Source organism: Arachis hypogaea, chromosome 13 (assembly GCF_003086295.3).
Source record: "Arachis hypogaea cultivar Tifrunner chromosome 13, arahy.Tifrunner.gnm2.J5K5, whole genome shotgun sequence".
Classification (NCBI taxonomy): Eukaryota; Viridiplantae; Streptophyta; class Magnoliopsida; order Fabales; family Fabaceae; genus Arachis; species Arachis hypogaea.
In genome coordinates, this window is record NC_092048.1 from 144,694,979 (window position 1) to 144,713,093 (window position 18,115).

Below are 18,115 nucleotides of genomic sequence, written 5' to 3' on the forward strand. Positions count from 1 at the left end.
ATTCTGCTAGCTGGTTGCCATAAGTTGATTCCCAATTCCCACTGAAAATCTCCATGTGCCTCTACTTAATCTTCATTTATCTACAATAATCAGTCATTAATTAACATGAGGTGGAAGGTGACGCTTAACGCTAATTCATTCACAATATGATTTGTCTTGAATGGTAATAAAAGTTGTCACGTGCAATAATAAAAACCTACAAGGTATTAAACTTAGATAAGATAATGCATGTGTATGTATTTTAGATTTTCATTGAATTCAAAACTTGAAAGGGCTAATCGTAATTTCCTATTGAATAGAAACAACAACAATAATTGTTAGCCATTGTTAGAGTTGTACTTTGCTATGATTGCTATAATCTTATTCTATAGTCTATACAATGTACCAATATGGAGACCCTCCATGATTTTTAATGTTTGGGTCATCCATAAACAACAATATTATAGTGGTAGGAATTGTAGTTCATGGAGCAGTAAATTTCTCATTAATAAACTGCCACACAAAGTAGATAAATGAGCGCCGTACTCGTGAGAAATAAATGCATATGGGTTTGAATTTTTGTTTGCTACTTCTTTTATTTTATTTTATTATTTTCGATGTCACTCACATCCAAGTGACCAAATCCGTTGTCAGCATTAAAAAAGACAAATTAAAACTGAAGTATGCAGCAACAACCAGAGACAGCGCAAGCACGCAGAAAATAGGGTTATCTCCATCGCAGTAATGGATAACCATGCCAATGCCATGTCATTGGCGGTCTCGTGACTATTCTCTTGTGTCAATAAATGTAACATTTTTGGAATTCTACATTCGATGAAATTGAACATGCAAACCAATTAGTATGGAATTATGTTTAATTTGTGAGATTGTTGTGTAATAAAATAGTTTAATCATACTAATTGCATTGTTGAAATCAGATAAAAATACGATAAAAATTTAAATACAGTTAACTTGATGTAAATTGATAATTAGAAATTGTTAAATAATAATATAATCAAATCTATTAAATTATTTAATCAACTTTTATATTTTAACTTTGCATAAAATTAATTACATCTAAATTTTTACCTAAAAAATATATCATATTAGTATGATTTTAATTCTTTTATATTAAGTAATTTATTACACTGTAATTTTAGAAACATAATTGGTGAAGTTAAAATTTTAAAAATTATTTTAATACAGACAACAAAATTAAAAAATTATTAACTCAATTAATGTGCTTTTTATTCCGTATTAATTCTTATTTTGTATACACTAAATTGGAACATATTCTTTTAATTGTTTAGAATATGAAAATTTCATGTCTTAACATAAGCAATGTACAAAATTAGAATATGAAAAAAAATTTCTGAAAAAATAATAATATTGACATGAAAATTGATTTCTTGAAACAATGAAAATACAAGGGCAATAATAATATAATATAATATATTATAATGAGTCAGATATGAACCTTGCCAGATGGCATTATCTTAGTGGATCCATAATTCATGATTGGTGGTCCCGTGAAGTAGTAAAATACCTTCGTGGCTTTATTCTCCAATATCATAACCCAGTTGGCATCCACCATGAAAATTTCTTTTTTCCTAAGAGAATTATTTGGTTCCAAATCATGCTAAAATGGGGTCTACACACATATGTGAAGGACACAATCATTGTTCACGTACCTAGTTACTTACTTAGCATTCTCTGCACAAACCCTAACCCAAAAAAAAAATGAATTTTAAGTGTAACCAATGTCCAAACAAAAGCTACCAGTTTTCATGGATTGCAAAGCTGGCACCAGCTTTAGGCCCCTACAACTTCAAGGTCCCCAGTTAATGCTCACTGACCCCTCCCATACCATATATCATATTTAAGTCGGAGATAATTGACATAGTTATTAAAAGATAAACTCAAAATTTATAAATTATCTTTTTTTCAAAAAATAATTAATTAATATTTATATTTTTATTATTTTCTATTAAATTTTTTCCATTCACTACTTTATTAGATGATTATTAATTTACAAAAGAAAGTGATTTTTACAAAATCGATTATTAACCATTGATTTTTATTTAAAAATATAGAAATAAAATATTAATGATATTAAACTTATAAAAATTGAATAAATAACCATTTGTACCCACGAAAAATAAAAATTCTGACATATATACCCATATTAAATCGAAACTAAACTTGTATTCACATAAGATGTCTTCCATGTAATAAAAGTATCCTACGTGACACTCCAACCTTCTAAAGATATGGTACTTTTGTCACACAGAGGATATCTTACATAAATACAAGTTTAATTTCGATTTAGTGTAAGTACGTGTTTTTATTTTTTATAGATATAAATAGTCATTTATTCTATGAAAAAAAAAATTTCCCCAAATCTAAACTTTTTTATATATAAAAAAAAATACACAGCCAATCCAAAACCTCCTTTGCCCACACATATAAATACACCTCTTTGTAACACATTATTTCGTCACAAGAAGCAAGATTTCCCTCTCTATCTTTCTTTTCTCTCTGTTTCCAAAATGGGTTCTACTTGTACTAATCATAATGGGTTCTATGTGGGTATTATGGTGATTGGGTTAGTGGTAGTCAGCACCATGGTGGGTTCATGTGAAGGTAACTTCAACCAAGAGTTTGATCTAACATGGGGTGGTAACCGTGCCAAGATATTTGGCGGTGGCCAGCTTCTATCTCTTTCCCTAGACAGAGTCTCTGGCTCTGGCTTTCAATCAAAGAGAGAGTATCTCTTTGGTAGAATTGATATGCAGCTCAAGCTTGTTGCTGGCAACTCTGCTGGCACTGTCACTGCTTACTACGTATGTTACTACTAATAATAATCAATTTTAATTTCCTTAATTAATTAATACCAAAACTACATACATGACTTAAATTTTGAACCCTTTTTTTCGTACATATTGTTTTGAAAAAAGCTACTTAATTGTTTGTTAAAGTATTGATTCTTGGTGAAGTAAAATGATTTATTCTGTTTGTGTTGAACAAGAGCATATATGATTGACCAGCTTTTTTAGAACACTTGACACATCAATCGTTTTCCAACTCTAACTGTACATTCACGAGAAGTGCTATGCTATTATCATAGGCTACAGAATTTTGCTTTAATTTCTCAACTACTATTGCTTTATTCGTTTGTTTTTCTCATTCCCATGTATATATGTTGCTTTCAAAGTTCAAAAAATAACCTTAAAAGTATTAACCGATTTGGTAACTCTACTAAGCGGTGCTTAAAATGCTCGTGACTTACAAAACCATAGTTTTTGTGGCTTCGAATTAATAAAAGCATATATTAATTAATTAATTAACTAGTAATTAGCATGCATAACAAGAGTGCTTATACGTGTTGGTGCAGTTATCATCACAAGGACCAACACACGATGAAATTGATTTCGAGTTCTTGGGAAACTTAAGCGGTGACCCTTACACACTGCACACAAACATCTTCACCCAAGGCAAAGGTGACAGAGAGCAACAGTTCCACCTTTGGTTTGATCCCACCAAGAACTTCCACACTTATTCTGTCATTTGGAAGCCCCAACATATCATGTAAGTTCTTCAATACTATAAGTTGTATTTATTTGAAGGGTTATGTTACGTGTACATTAAAATCAGTTACCAAAGTTAGTCCTAAGTATAAAATATATGTTAGAATATAAATACACATTAAAAATAAATTAAATTATATATGTATTTATACAAAATACATTGATAGCTGATTGCAGTGACTAATTTTAATGTATAAATAATATTTTTTTTATTTTAATTTTGTAACAACATTAAATAATATATATAATTGGAGTTTAGTCAAATAATAATAATAATAATAATAATAATAATAATAATGATGATGCAGATTCTTGGTTGATAACATCCCAATAAGGGTTTTCAAGAACGCAGAATCTATGGGGGTTCCTTTCCCAAAGAAACAACCAATGAGAATCTATTCGAGTCTGTGGAACGCAGATGATTGGGCCACGAGAGGTGGGCTTGTGAAGACTGATTGGGCCAAAGCACCGTTCACTGCATACTACAGAAACTTTAGGGCCACGCAGCTCTCATCAGCCTCTCTGAGGCCCAACACGCGCTCTTCAGAGTGGGAAACAAGTGACATTGACGCAATTGGAAGGAGAAGGCTGAGGTGGGTTCAGAAGTATTTCATGATCTATAATTACTGCAATGATTTCAAGCGATTCCCACAGGGCCTTCCTGCTGAATGTAGATCAAGGTTCTGATGATGATGAATTTCATCAAGTCAAATGCCAAGTGCTCTTTGTACTATGTTTACTATGTTTCATTTTAGATTCTTTTATGATTCCCTGCCACTTTTCTTTGTTTTTTGTACTATATACTAGTTTGTTAATGTATATCCAGCGAAGTGAAAATAAAAATTCTTTACTATCCCAATTCCCAAAGTCATACAATAATTGAATGCCAACAGTTTATAATGCCTATGCGATTGGCCATGAGGTGTGGTTCCTATGAGGGATTCCAATTTTCAAATGTGGGCCATTTAAAAATCAAAATCAAAATTATGTCCTCTATTTGTATGGTATTGAGTTATTGTTATTGATCAATCATACATATTGATTCTCCAGAGAGAATTTTACCCCTCAAATTCCAAGCAAACTATAATTATCATTGTAACTAGGGTTATTAGATTTTTGTTTAATTTAATTACACTCACTGTGAAATCTATCCAGACTTTAGTAGCTTTAACTTCTTAATTGAAATTTGGTAAATAAAAAGGATAACATAATGTTATCTTTGGGTGAAGTGATCCATCTATCGTTTCTTGAACTTAGTGATAAGTGATGTCTTTTCAGCTATATAATTTGTGACTCTCTGTTTTTTGGGTCTATTATTGTCTTAATTATTGTACTCATATTCTTCATGCAAAAATCGTGTTGAAGTTATTATTATACACGCAAAATCTTAGTTTAGTAGTCATTATATATACTTTGTAATAAGTGCATTTCGGTTCAAAATTTAGTGGCCAATTTATATAAATAAAACCTTTGCTGGTCAAATTTACACAAAATATAATTTTCGAAAACAAGTTACATTTTAACTCGTATGTAAAAAATCTATAATTAAAATATCATAAGCTTAAACTAATTTTGGGATTTACCAAGAATCAAACTCTTAATCTTTTGGATCTAGCGTTTTAATACCATGTCGTGATACTATTCATCCCAAAAACTTTAACTAATGAAAAAAAGTAACACTAATAGTTATATCTCTAATGAGTAAATTACCAATTATGCCCCCGAATTTGTAAAACGCTAACAATAATAATCCTAATATTTGTTAACGACAATTATACCCTCGAAAATTTTTAAAACGCAACAAATCTGTCCAACTGTAAAGAAAGCCCTTCTCCGTTAAACGGAGTTTGGTAATGTGGCAGACAAAATTTCAACTGGCATCTGTTAAGACTTTCAGTCCCGTTTTTCCTTTATATGGAGATGAGAGAGAACATGTTTTCCAATTCACCAGAAAGATAAATCCTAACTACTGTCATGCATGGTGGAAGCAAAGACATGTCCAATAACAATCAAAGGACAGAGTCAATGGAAAATAGTAGCTTTGAAGCGCTCGAAGAATACGGGAGCAAACCCTATGACAGAACATGCTTCTACCGTCTTCAGGTGGTGGCGTTGAAGTCGAAGACGAGGAGAAATCGAGGGAGATGGTTTCTCAGGTGTCCTCTATGGAAGGTATGTATGAATTGTCTAGTGAATCTGTCCCCCTTCCTTATTGAGAATTGAGCTTGATGAATGGCTTTTGTGTTGGGCAGATGAAGAACAGTGGGTGCCGTTATTTTCAGTGGACGGATGAAACCAACGAGAAATCTATTGGGCTGGAAGAATCATCTAAAAATGGAACACTAGTATGCAATGAATGTGGAGTCTTGAAAGAGAGATTTACCAGTGCTGAGATTGAGACCATACATAGAGATGGAAAGATTTTATATTCACCTTTTTACAATATTTATAACTTGTTTTGCCATAACTTCTCTTAAGTTTGTACTGGCTACCACTCTGTCTCTCTAATTCATGTCGAGCTCTCTTTTTGTAGGCTTTTCTATTGGCCTCTTATAAGGTAGAAGGAGACATGACAGTCCCTCTGTATCAGCCCAGTACTCCTTCAAAAATGCTCCATCAAGACATAAGAAACGCTTGTATTTTCTTCTCCGGCCATCAGCTTCTTCAGGATGAGATTGTCCCTCTTCACCTTCAACGTGTGTCTCATGGTTATCTCTTAAATTGAATTCATCATTTTACTTGAAATTGGGCAATTAGGGTTTCATGAATTAAGGATAAAGGAGAAATGGGACTGAAGGCCTTAACAGATGCCACGTTTAAATTCCATCTGCCACATTACCAAGCTCCGTTTAACGGAGAAGGGCTCTTTTCACGGTTGGGCAGATTTATTGGGTTTTTAAAATTTTTGAGGGTATAATTGTCGTTAACAAAAATTAGAGTTATTATTGTCAGTGTTTTACAAATTCAGAGGCATAATTAATAATTTATTCTTTCTCTAATACTTTATAAACCTCCATTATACGCATTGTACAAATATTCCATTAGCTTCTCGTACTTTCCCTTAAAACATTATTAGTCAGACCCTTTTAAATGCCGTGAAACCAACTTATTACCTCCTGTTTGAAACCCCTGCCTTCCCTTTAATTATTTTACTCTCAAATTTATTTCAGACATTAAATATTTTTGTTGAGAAATATATTGACCATTTAAAAAGCTATATTTTAGTCAATTCATTTAAGTTATTTTAACTTATTTGTTCACTAAAAATAACAATGAATGCTAATAACTGCCGATTTAAAAAAAAAAAGAGATATATGCAAGTGGTGTAATGCATGAAGGAGTAGGAAAAATAAATACATAAAAAAATATTTGTTTAATTGTTTGATTATAAATGACCAACAATTTTACTTGCAAAGCAACTTAACAGATGACACCGCTTAAATTTTCATAAAAATAAGATTCTATCCTTAATTTATATAAAGTTTTTAGAATAAAATTGATCTCCTCCTTTTTTATTTTTTTAGAAAATGAGTCATTGTTCATATTATAAATGATAAAAATAATATTTATACTAAAAATTAATTATTAAATCAACTATTATATATTTATATTAAAAATTATATATTATTTTACATATTTTTAATATATATTTATATGAATAATTAATTTTATATACATATAATATAATATGATTGTATAAATAATTTAATTATACTAATAAAATATATATTAAAATATAAAATATATTTTGAAAACATATAAAACAATATATATACACACAAAACTGTTCAACTAAACAATTATTTTTTTATGTATTTATTTGATCTACTTCTTCATATATATTATACATTTATACCTCTTGCATATATTTTTTTTTTTAAAAATTGAGAGTGAAAGAGGAGGCAGCAGTCTCCTCGAGGTAGAGGTAATAAGAATGGTCTCACAATGTTTAAAAAAAAGTCTGATCAATGATATTTTAATTGTAAAGTATTTATTTTTTGAGTAAAGGACAAATCCGTCCCTGACTTTTTTTTTCGAGGATATTTTCGTTCTCGAGGATTGGAAAATACTTTAATGTTCCTGACCTCTCGAAAAAGTGGACATATTTATCCCTCCGTTAGAGTCGTTCTGTTTGCCCTAACGGAAAATGGTGACGTGACTCCTGTGGTGCTGACCTGGCCGTTACGGGCTGCCACGTGGGATGGGCTTTTGAAAAGATGACGTATTAGTCCCCCAGGAACCAAAACGTTGCCGTTTCTCCCTCACCCCCAATCTATGAAATCCTGTGAGCCCTAATCCTTCAAATGCAGTGTGAAGGTGAAGCGGATGAAAGAAGAAAGAGAGCATTCCAACTCATGGCATCCGACGGAGCTCGGCCCCAAGTCCGACGGCCAGATCGAGTGGCTCCTCCGCCAAGCCGAGCCCTCAATCATCGCCGCTACCAGAACCAGAACCACTCCCGCCAGCTTCTCTTCCGTTTCCGTCTCCGTACGCGGCGGTGCTGGCTCTCTCTCTTCTCCTTCCTCAACTCTCCTTCCTCAACCTCCGCAGCGTCTTCGCTCGACCACAAGCCCTTGCTGGCTCCCACTCCCTTCATACTCGGCAAGCGCATACACACCGACGACGACGCTTCCGCCAAGGACGACGGCGTCTCCGTGGGGTCCTTAGTGGGCCCTGGAGCTCCTGCGGGGCTCTGGGCCCTCCCGGCCAGGCCCGATTTTGGTCAAATTTGGAGTTTCGCAGCGGCTGCTCCTCCGCTGGAGATGGTTGTGCAATCGGCGATGGTGTCGGTGTCTCACAGCAACAAGCTTCTTTGTTTGTTCACCATCGGCATCAGCAGCAGCAACAAGCCATGGGAGAAGCTTCGACGGCGAGGCTAAGAAATTACCTTCCTGTACATCTAAATTTGCTGGCTTCTAAGTCGGGAAGCTCCGGAAAATTTTAGGTTTAAGGCTCTTTTGTTTTTAGTTTTTTGAGTGGAGAAGTCCATGAATTCAATTAGGATTTGTTTTAAGTTATTTATTATGATGATGATGAATTGCTGCAGATTGAGGTTGGAAGCGGTTTTCAAGACCTTGATCATCAGTGTTTACTGTGTGCAAGTGCAAATGCAGCTTGGAAATTCATAATGTTGGTTGTGATTAAAAAAAAGCAAAGTTCTCCAAGTTGGAGAGACTAATAAGCTTTGTAATGATAATGGGATTGCATTATTGGTTGCTTGGTTTTTGAGTTGTTCACTTACTCTAGTCCATCATGTCCTAAATCCTAATGGAGTGTACAAGTTTAATTGTTGTTGCAGCCAGCTCAAGTGCAATTACTAGTAGATTTAGTGTTAATGGTGGTCAAGCTCAACTCAACTTTGCTCCCAATTTGTTGGAGTACACAACTCAACACAACACACCACACTACATTCCAATTTCTGTGAAAGAATTCATGTGTTGTTCTTGTTAATCATATGGGTTTTGGCACAGCTTGATGGATGGTGAGTGGTGTGGTGAGTAGTCAATGCTATCCTCTCTCTCAATTTCTCTATTTCTTTCACTTTCACATGTGTTGTTCTTGTTAATGATATGAGTTTTGTGAAAGAATTCATGTGTTATTCTTGTTAATGATATGTTCTTGTTCATCATGATGTTTTCTGAGGTCATTATAGTGTGGATGAAAGACCAGTATTTTCTGAGGTTACAGGATTTCATAAATTGGGGGTGGGGAAAAACGGCGACGTTTTGGTCTTGGAGACTAATACGTCCTCTTTTCAAAAGCTCATCCAACGTGGCAATCTGTAACAGCCAGGTCAGCGCCACGGGAGTCACGTCACCGTTTTTCGTCAGGGTAAACGGAGCGACTCTAACGGAGGGATAAATATGTCCACTTTTTCGGGAGGTCAGAGACATTAAAATATTTTTCAATTCTCGGAGACGAAAATATCCGCAAAAAAAAAGGTTAGGAACGAATTCGTTCTTTACTCTTATTTTTTTTTTATAAATTTCTGTTTCTTGACACGGTTTACTATTTTGTTCCGTTTGTTTATAAATTACTACACTTTGTAATAATTTATGCTTTAATTTCGTTGAACATACACTGTGATAGATATGTAGATTTATGCTTTATGTGAGTTTTAACGTAAATTGTGACCGGGTATAAGGGATTAAGAAGTGGGTGTTACTTATAAAATTAAATCAAGACACAAATGTAACCTATTTTAAAAAATTATATTTATGTAAATTTAATCTCTAATGTTTTATTTATATAAATTGTTCGAATTTAGTTAGGTAAAATAGTAAATAAAATTTTAAGTATTGTATATGTAAATATAGTATGAATAAATTTGTAATGTCTAAAATTAAAAATATCTAATTCATTTAAAAAAAAATACTGAATTACTACGAAGAATTCAGGTTTCTCTGATAGATTAATTATTAACAAATGAAATTTTTACTTTTTACTATGTCTTTGATAATATTCAAAACAGACAAAAAATCAAGCGGCGAAAAAGGGGGAAAAGACAATTTTGGAAAGAAGCACTCCGACCAAAGTTGTCCGTGCCTCAAATTTGATTTACGTGACATCATTGTTTCTAAAGTTATCATAAAAAAGCCTATGGGTTTTCAATAAAATAATTTTAGAATTTTGCTAAGTAAATTACTTGTTAAAGAGTCTTTGAAAGATCAATTTTTTATATTTTATTTTCTTTTAATCAACGCTCTTAAAATATCTTTTAACTAAAATCCATAATTTATAAATTGCATTTTATTAACACGAGTAACTAGTGTCTAGACTTGTTTGAGTAAGAAAAATATTTTTTATAAAAAATAAAATTTTTATTAAATTTTAAATATACTTAAAAATATTTTTTTAAGTTATTTTAAAAAAATAATATTTTATTAAAAGAGTAAAAACAAAATATTTTTAAAAAATCTATTTAAATATATTTTTTAAAAATCAATCTAAAATGAGGCTAAATTCACCAAAATACAACTGTCTATTAAGGGAATTAGGAAGTTTTCATCGAAGGACAAACGTTTTAGTTTTGAATGAATTGATTTCGGCCATTACAACCAGCCATTATGACCTTGGTAACTGTAATGTTTGAAAGAGAAAGATATTCATTACATATCCATCATTTATTATTTTATTTTTATTGTTATTTTATTTTCTATTTTATTTTGCTTCTAACCATTACTCTAAAGATTTTTACTATCAAACTTTTTCCCGAATATTACATACCAGAGGCTAATTTTCACATCACTATTATTTATTATAACTCTCAATTTTCTTTTACCTTATTTACTATTTATTTACCTCAAGCTTTCCTCTGTAACATGGTTATTATTTTCTAAACGTAACAAATGCTATTACTATTACTATTACTACGATTTCAATTTATAGTTAAAAAATTCAACTTGTCTTATTGAAAAATACGCAGATTAAACTCGAGAATTATAATCCGTTAATTATATCACGATCTAATTATACTTATAAATAAAAATTAAAACATAATTTATTTTCAGTTAGAGAAGATCTTATCCTTAATAGAACCACTTCGAAACAAATTAAGGTCAGTTACTAAAATACCAGAAAAATAATTCAACCACTCCGAAGAGACAACACGCTATTTACTTTGAATAATATTATACACTAACTTGAGCATCAAAACGTCTTTGCAGATCCATCTCAGGCAAAGATAAGCTCTACCTTAGACAAAACGAGTTATACCTCTCAAAACTTATCAATATCAACTCATTTTACATAACATATATTATACTATAATTGATATATGAAAAATTAAGATTTTAATTCTCTAAATTTTAAATTTTTATTTTAGAGAATAAAGTATAATCTCTTATTTTTAAATGTTATTTCTCATTTTTTTTTAATCTCATCTATAAAATAAATGGTAAAAAATCACATTTTTTACTCTCTAGAATAAAATTTAAGATGGAGAGAATCAGATCCGAAAAATTAAGCCCAAACAATACAACCCATATCCATATAATTAGTTACTAGGCAACCCATTAATTATAAGCATATTTTGGTAGTATCACGTACAATATTTATTTACATGTCAAACCTAAAAACGTCTTTCTAACCTCTAAAGATTAACATTTGAAACTTGTCCAGCGTTTTCTTGTCAAAATCGCTATGTAACAGAACCAGTAAGATTGAAAAGTTCCCAGTTGCAAATCAAAATATATTCACAACTTCAAACAATAAAAAAGAACAATAGGACTAAATAAAAAAATTACACGACGATACTAACTAATTTCTCTACTGCATACCAACAGAACACTTCCCCTGCAGTTTGGTTTTCCAAGATTAGCCTCACACATGTAGAAACAGAGTTCCAAGCTCAGATGTAATGAGACACCTGTTTATCTGCGTGCCTCAATTACCTTTTGCTCAACATGGTCTGAAAATCTAACCCTTGGGCGCTGCAAGTTCTGCACAAATATAGCTGATATAAACGAGATGTTCAACTGGAGTATCCAATTTGGGATTTGGGTATAAATATGCACATACCGAGATTCTACAATGAATGTTAAGATCAGCATTCATCTGGCTAAACCTGTCTTTTGCAAGTTGCTCTGCAACTAATGCTTCCCTGCAGGCTTCTTTCACCTGAAATATGAAGATGGATAAATATGTAAAGGCATCAGAAACTGCATGTCATGGGGAAGATAGTGATCAAGTGAGTAAAGTAGAGATATAAGATATCAACATTGTAACACTCACCTGGCATCTGTCAAGGATAGGATTGCCGTTGACACTCTCCGTAGATCTTTCTAATATCTTTCTTAAATGAGAAAGTTCCTTTATAAGGTCATGGGCAACCTCTTCGGCATCTAGAAACTGATTTCTAGAGAATTCAAATGCTCTTTCTGCATGAAGGTGAAAAGAGGCACAGTTCAAGCATGAGCAAAGCCCTCTGCATCCTCTTGGACTTCTTTTCAAAATTCCCCTTTTGAAGCTAGTGCTAGAGACTCTAGGTTGATCCAATAACGTTGCTTGAGACGAACTCTGACAAGATCTACATGTTTCCAAAGGCTTCTCCTCATTAAGAGATGTCGGGAAAGAACTATTTCCTTTAACTTCAGAGTAAACCGATGGCGCAGGTAACACAGACGCAGCCTCTTCATCTCTGGTGATAGCCATAGGGCCATAGGGTGTGATTGGTGAATCTATGTTGTTATCAGAAATCCGTGGACCAGGAGAGCTTTCCGGCTTGCAGTGTCCATTTGATACAACCTGTTCATCGTGCAATTGAATCACTTTGCATGAATTGCGTGATGGCTTATATTCAGGAACTTCAAGTATTGGGCTTGAACTATCATTATTTAATTCACGAGGACTGCCCCTGCAACGTTTTAATGGAGCACAACCAGTTGGATCACATACCGGAGTTGCTTGCATGTTTGAATATGAGCTTGTTTGATCCAAGAGCTTCTGAACTTTTGGGCAATGATCACTCTCAGTAGCACCTAAAATATTAAGATCATCAAAAAGTTAGTTTCTAACTCATAATGCAGTAGCCAATGAGTTCCTTTGGCCAAGAAAGATATTTTCATATCAGCTGACTGAGTATAAATGAATTAGACCCAATACTTACATGAACTATCTTTCATGGTATTCGAGAGATAAGGAAGCAATCTTTTGTAGCTGTAACTTGCTGTTTGCTTCAACAACTCCATATGTGAGCAACGATTTATAACCTGTTTTTGAAACCACATAATTGAAAAATAAAATTTATATTCACACATGGGATAGGGGAAAAGGTTTTGTAATCAGTTTCATATAGTCTAGGGACTAACACTCTGCAGGGAAAAACAAATACAAATGAAATGACACTCACCAATCTCGTCTTAATTTCAGAGCTATTTCTGGCTTCATGAACTTGATTAGCATGTTTATCGTTTTTTCCTTTTGAAGGCATCCTTGCACCATAAACTATGCCTTTCAGAACACTTCCTGCTTTCTGGCTCCCAGCACCATGGCCCTCCATGTCTGATTTTCCTAATATAACTTTCTCCGGTGACGATCTGGGCCCTTCACCTAAAAGACTGACATGATTCAAAACTACAGCATTGTCACTACTGCAAATTTTGTGATTTGTTTTTTCTTTATCTTGCACATCTGGCTTATTAGGATCCAATTTTTTTACACTCTGACCTTCAAGAAAATATCCACCAACAGTCTTGCAATTCTCCAGACTTTCAGACGGTTTACCTTCATCATAAGCAACAGATGGTCCTTTTTCTTTACTAGAATGATGCTCAAATGTAAGATTAGAGACATTACAGTCAATACCAAGCACATTTTGAGCTTTGGGTGGTGACTCACTATTGTGTTGTTCGCAGGATATATTTTGCACGTGATTAACACCTTCACAGTGTAAGCCCATAACTGAATGCGGATCAAACTTTGAGACACTCAAGCATTCGTCTTTAGAAACTATCTCAACTTTTTCAATATGTTCATTTGCAGACGGAAAAGATAAACATTCATGAACCATTTCTCTTGCATCCAGCTGCATCGGCAATTCAGGCAACTCTTGGGAAGATGTCAACTTCGGCTGGTTACCATGACATAACTCATTGGTAGAATCTACTAATATATTGTTCACCACTTTGTTAGATTCAACTGTGTCATGCCTGGAGCTATCGTCTATATTGTGTTTGCTGATAGATGCTCCTTGATTTTGAGATAAGAGAGGAAATTGTATTTTCCTGGCAGAGATATCCACCTCATCTTCTTTAGGATGCGTGTGGTGATCTAATATTTATGTGCAACATAAAATCAATAGCTCAATTAGCACTCATAATCTGTAACTGATTATATTTAATGCATTTAAATTAAATGATACAAGTAGTCGAAAACACAAAACAATTACCCCGTTCGTCTTTAGTGAAATCCATTAGAAAAGGAAGCAACCTTTTGTAGCCAAATGAACGTGGGTTTATGAAAAGTTTCCTGTGCAAATTTGATCTAGGTACCTGCATAGACATCCCAAGCTTAATTATTAAAATGACACATAGGGAAAAAGGAAAAACATGCGTAGGAGGTGCTACAAACCCAACCAACTACCAAAAAAGAAATTTCTAACATCTCTATACACAAAATCGTCATAGTATTTCTACAGCTAAGGTTCTGACCTAATTCAATTGAACAGCAGAATTTGAATTTAGTAAATAACTGTAACAATATTTGAAAATTGAAAGCAAGATGGATTCTTACAGATTTACTCTTAATAATAGAATCTTTTCTCATGTCGGCCTTCTGAGAAAAACCTTCAACGGCATTTTCCTGATTACTTTTGCTCATATCCATAGCTTCGACATTATACATGTCCTGAGCATTGCTCTCTAATTGGCCTAATTTATTGATCTCTTGCTTGTCAAATGTATCTGCATCAGGTGGAGTTGTTAGTACACATTCTTCATCAAACACGGCAAACTGCTCCATGGTACAACTACCATCATTAGCACCGATGACATAATCAGGTTTACTGCCCTGCTGCTTTGAGTCTTGCTTATCATTGCACGGAGCATTTCCAACTTCTTTTATGGACGGCACAAATAAACACTCGCTAGTCACGCCTTTGCTATGGAATTGCATATCCAATTCAAGAGAGTCCGATGATGATGTCAATTCTGACCCATTACCATGAGATAACTCATTAACAGGAGCTACCACAGCATCATCTTCAGTAACAATAGACGGCGTAGATCCAACCACGGAGCAACTATCGATCCTCAGTTCAAGGTTAGACGGTCCTTGACTTTGATATGACAAAGAAAGTCTTGAATTGTTTCCATCCATAGCCCTCTCATCTTTCGGGCAATGACCCAATTCTTCTGTAGCTACAAAAATTTTTAGCCAAATTAGTCATCAACTAAATCATGATCTAATTCAGTTAAAATGACTCGTAAAACATTGGCACAAAGGAGTTACCAGAATCATCTCTCATTATCTCCTTTAGATATGGAAACAATCTTTTGAAACTGACCGAACCAGGGGCTTTGAACAACCTCCCCTGGAAGCGTGGTCTAAGCGCCTGCATAAATCATAAATCAATTCCACAGTGACATAGGTTGAGCAGTAATTTATCAATAATTTATCACTAACAACAAAATGCCCAACACACAAGATACAGTTAAAATGAAAATGTAAAACATGGTAGGTCCTTACTGATTTGCTCTTGAGAACAGAACCATTCCTCCTGCCGCTATGGTTTTCGCAAGAAGCCTCGCCTGCATTTTTCAAAGCATTTCCAGCTAAAGGCGTATCCTCGACTTGTTTCCGTTGCTTTCCTTTAACCTCTGTTCTGGCGCTTATCTCAGTTTCGGGTGGAATCATTTGTAGCAATTCTTCCTTGGATTCTTCAATTTTCTCGGAAGAAATTCCTTCACTTCGTTTCTCATCTTGCGATTCAGTTTTCCCCAGATCAGAACTCTCACTCGCGTTGTCGACATAAATGTCACTATCCTTATCAGATCTATACTCGTTTAAGACTAAACTTAAAATTGAGTTCACCTCATCCTTCTTCTGACCCTCGGACCAAAACGCCTTCTCCAAATTACCATTCTCTCCCACCAACTTCGAACCCTCTCTCTCAGAACCGCTATTCTCCAAACTCGGTTTCGCCTCAAACCCTAAATTAGCCATTCCCCCACCACTGCTGTCGGAATCAACACCACTCCCGTCGGCAAACATATCCGCCGCCACCAGACTGGAGCAGGCGCCAACGCTCGATTGCGGAGAATAAACTCGTCTTGCTCGAAGGTCCTTCATCAGAACCCGAGACAGCTCACTGTCGCCACCTGTGGAAGAAGCTTCATGTCTTAGCTTTGTTTTTTTCTTAAGATCCTTAAGGAAAACCATGTCGTCGTCGCCGCCGTTATTGCCATCGACGCTCTCCGATAGTCGAATCATTGAAGTGGGGCACTGGGAGGGAGGAAGTGTGGCCTGGTAACGGGAGTGGGTGCTTTGGCGATCAGGGCGGAGGAAACGGGATCGGGTGCTTTGGGGATCAGGGCGGAGGAAACGGGATCGAGTTCTTTGGGGATCAGGGCGGAGGAAACCTGAGCGGCTGCGGTGAAGGAAGAGCTGGGATCTGCTGCGGGTGAATGTATCAGAACGTGAGGAAGGAGATGGATGGCCACGCTTGCGAGTTGTAGGGATCGCCTTCATGGTGGAAGACGAGCTTGGAGCGTGGGAGAAAAATGGCGCCATTTTCTGAGTTTAGTATATATATAGGCGGCGCTACATGGCGGGAAACGAGGGCTCTCTTTTGGCGGGAAATTTTCTTTTCTTCTTTTTGTTTTTGTTTTTTCTTCCAAATTTTGCACTTTCTTTTTTTTACCGAATCTTGATGTTGATTTGAGTGGGAAGACAAAAAGGAAAAGATAGAGGGGGTTATATATGAATATATGTAATATATAATTTTAATATTTATATACATATTAGTTTATCTTTATAATAACTAACGACTCAACCGGCACTGACTCAATCGATACTGATGCATTGCGGCATTGATGCATTGCGGTGTCTGTTCAGTCACTTTTTTATTAAATTAAAAAAATATTTTTATATTTTTATTTTTAAAATTATAAATTTAATATTAATAATTAAAAAATAAATTATAAAAAAACTATTATAAATTATTTAATATATATAAAAAAATATAAAATAAATAAATTTAAATTTAAAAATATGTTGTTATTATGTATAACAAAATCAAGATAAAGATTTATTAATATTATTTATAAATTAGTTATTTATATATTAAATTTATTTATTTTGTCAATCGTATTTAATTTAAAATAAATTTAAAAATTTATATTCAAAACACTCTTTTCTTTATACATAATTCTAATAGATAAAAAATTATTTCTTTAATCTTATATTGAACATCTTTAATTATTTTTAATTTTATTATTATTTTAATATTATTAATTTTTATTTTGATTATATCATCTCATCATATTAAATTTTATTATACATCTCATCATTTTCTCTTATAATTATGTTGTCTTTTTCATTCGCCTTTCTTATTTTTTTCTTCTATTAACCCTAACTACAATCAATTACCACCATATCATTATCGCAACTCTTATTTTTGTTTATTACTTTAATTCATATATATCTATTGTGTTAACTTTTGAGTTGTTAAAGATTTGTTAAAAGAATTATTTTCTTATTTGAAAACTATTATATACATACTTATTTTTCATACTTGCTTATTAAATTATATTTTATTATTTTAAGAAAAAATTTAGAATATCAAGCATTTAAAATTTTTGTATAGAATAATTAAATAAAAAATAAAAAATTTATAAGTTATTTAATTTTTTTAATATATAGAATAATTAAATTTAAATTAATTTAGGTATAATACTAAAATAAATACGTTGCTACTATGTTCAACAATAAAGATAAAAATTTATATTTATAAATTTATTTATTTCTCAATTATGTTTAATTTAAATCAGATATAAAAATTTATATTTAAAGCACTCTTTCTCTCGCATAATTTTAATAGCTAAAAATTT

The 18,115-nt window shown here is 33.3% G+C and overlaps 3 protein-coding genes across 5 annotated transcripts; 2 read left to right on the forward strand and 1 right to left on the reverse strand.

Moving 5' to 3' along the window:
* The first annotated feature begins 2,407 nt into the window (after window positions 1-2,407).
* Window positions 2,408-4,425, forward strand: LOC112792625 (xyloglucan endotransglucosylase/hydrolase 2). Its single transcript, XM_025835939.3, has 3 exons — window positions 2,408-2,822; window positions 3,374-3,567; window positions 3,875-4,425. The coding sequence occupies exons 1-3, from the start codon at window positions 2,529-2,531 to the stop codon at window positions 4,251-4,253; spliced, it is 867 nt and encodes a 288-aa protein (XP_025691724.1). The 5' UTR covers window positions 2,408-2,528; the 3' UTR covers window positions 4,254-4,425.
* A 1,115-nt stretch (window positions 4,426-5,540) lies between these two features.
* Window positions 5,541-8,511, forward strand: LOC112784095 (transcription factor TCP7-like). The gene is made up of 6 exons (XM_029297502.2): window positions 5,541-5,738; window positions 5,819-5,911; window positions 6,340-6,440; window positions 7,877-8,064; window positions 8,118-8,332; window positions 8,368-8,511. Exons 1-6 carry the CDS (start codon window positions 5,541-5,543, stop codon window positions 8,509-8,511), a joined length of 939 nt encoding a protein of 312 aa, XP_029153335.1.
* A 3,042-nt stretch (window positions 8,512-11,553) lies between these two features.
* LOC112792628 (uncharacterized) lies at window positions 11,554-16,811 on the reverse strand. Of its 3 annotated transcripts, XM_025835944.2 has the most exons (10): window positions 15,753-16,811; window positions 15,516-15,618; window positions 14,799-15,424; window positions 14,455-14,557; window positions 13,417-14,336; window positions 13,174-13,276; window positions 12,963-13,045; window positions 12,300-12,812; window positions 12,087-12,185; window positions 11,554-12,007 (listed from the first exon to the last, which is right to left on the reverse strand). In XM_025835944.2, exons 1-10 carry the CDS (start codon window positions 16,794-16,796, stop codon window positions 11,939-11,941), a joined length of 3,663 nt encoding a protein of 1,220 aa, XP_025691729.2. In that variant the 5' UTR covers window positions 16,797-16,811; the 3' UTR covers window positions 11,554-11,938. The 3 variants fall into 3 exon arrangements, with proteins under 3 accessions (XP_025691729.2, XP_025691728.2, XP_025691727.2); XM_025835943.2 differs by having other exon boundaries at window positions 12,300-13,045; window positions 14,799-15,418; XM_025835942.2 differs by having other exon boundaries at window positions 12,300-13,045.
* Between the last annotated feature and the right edge of the window lie 1,304 nt (window positions 16,812-18,115).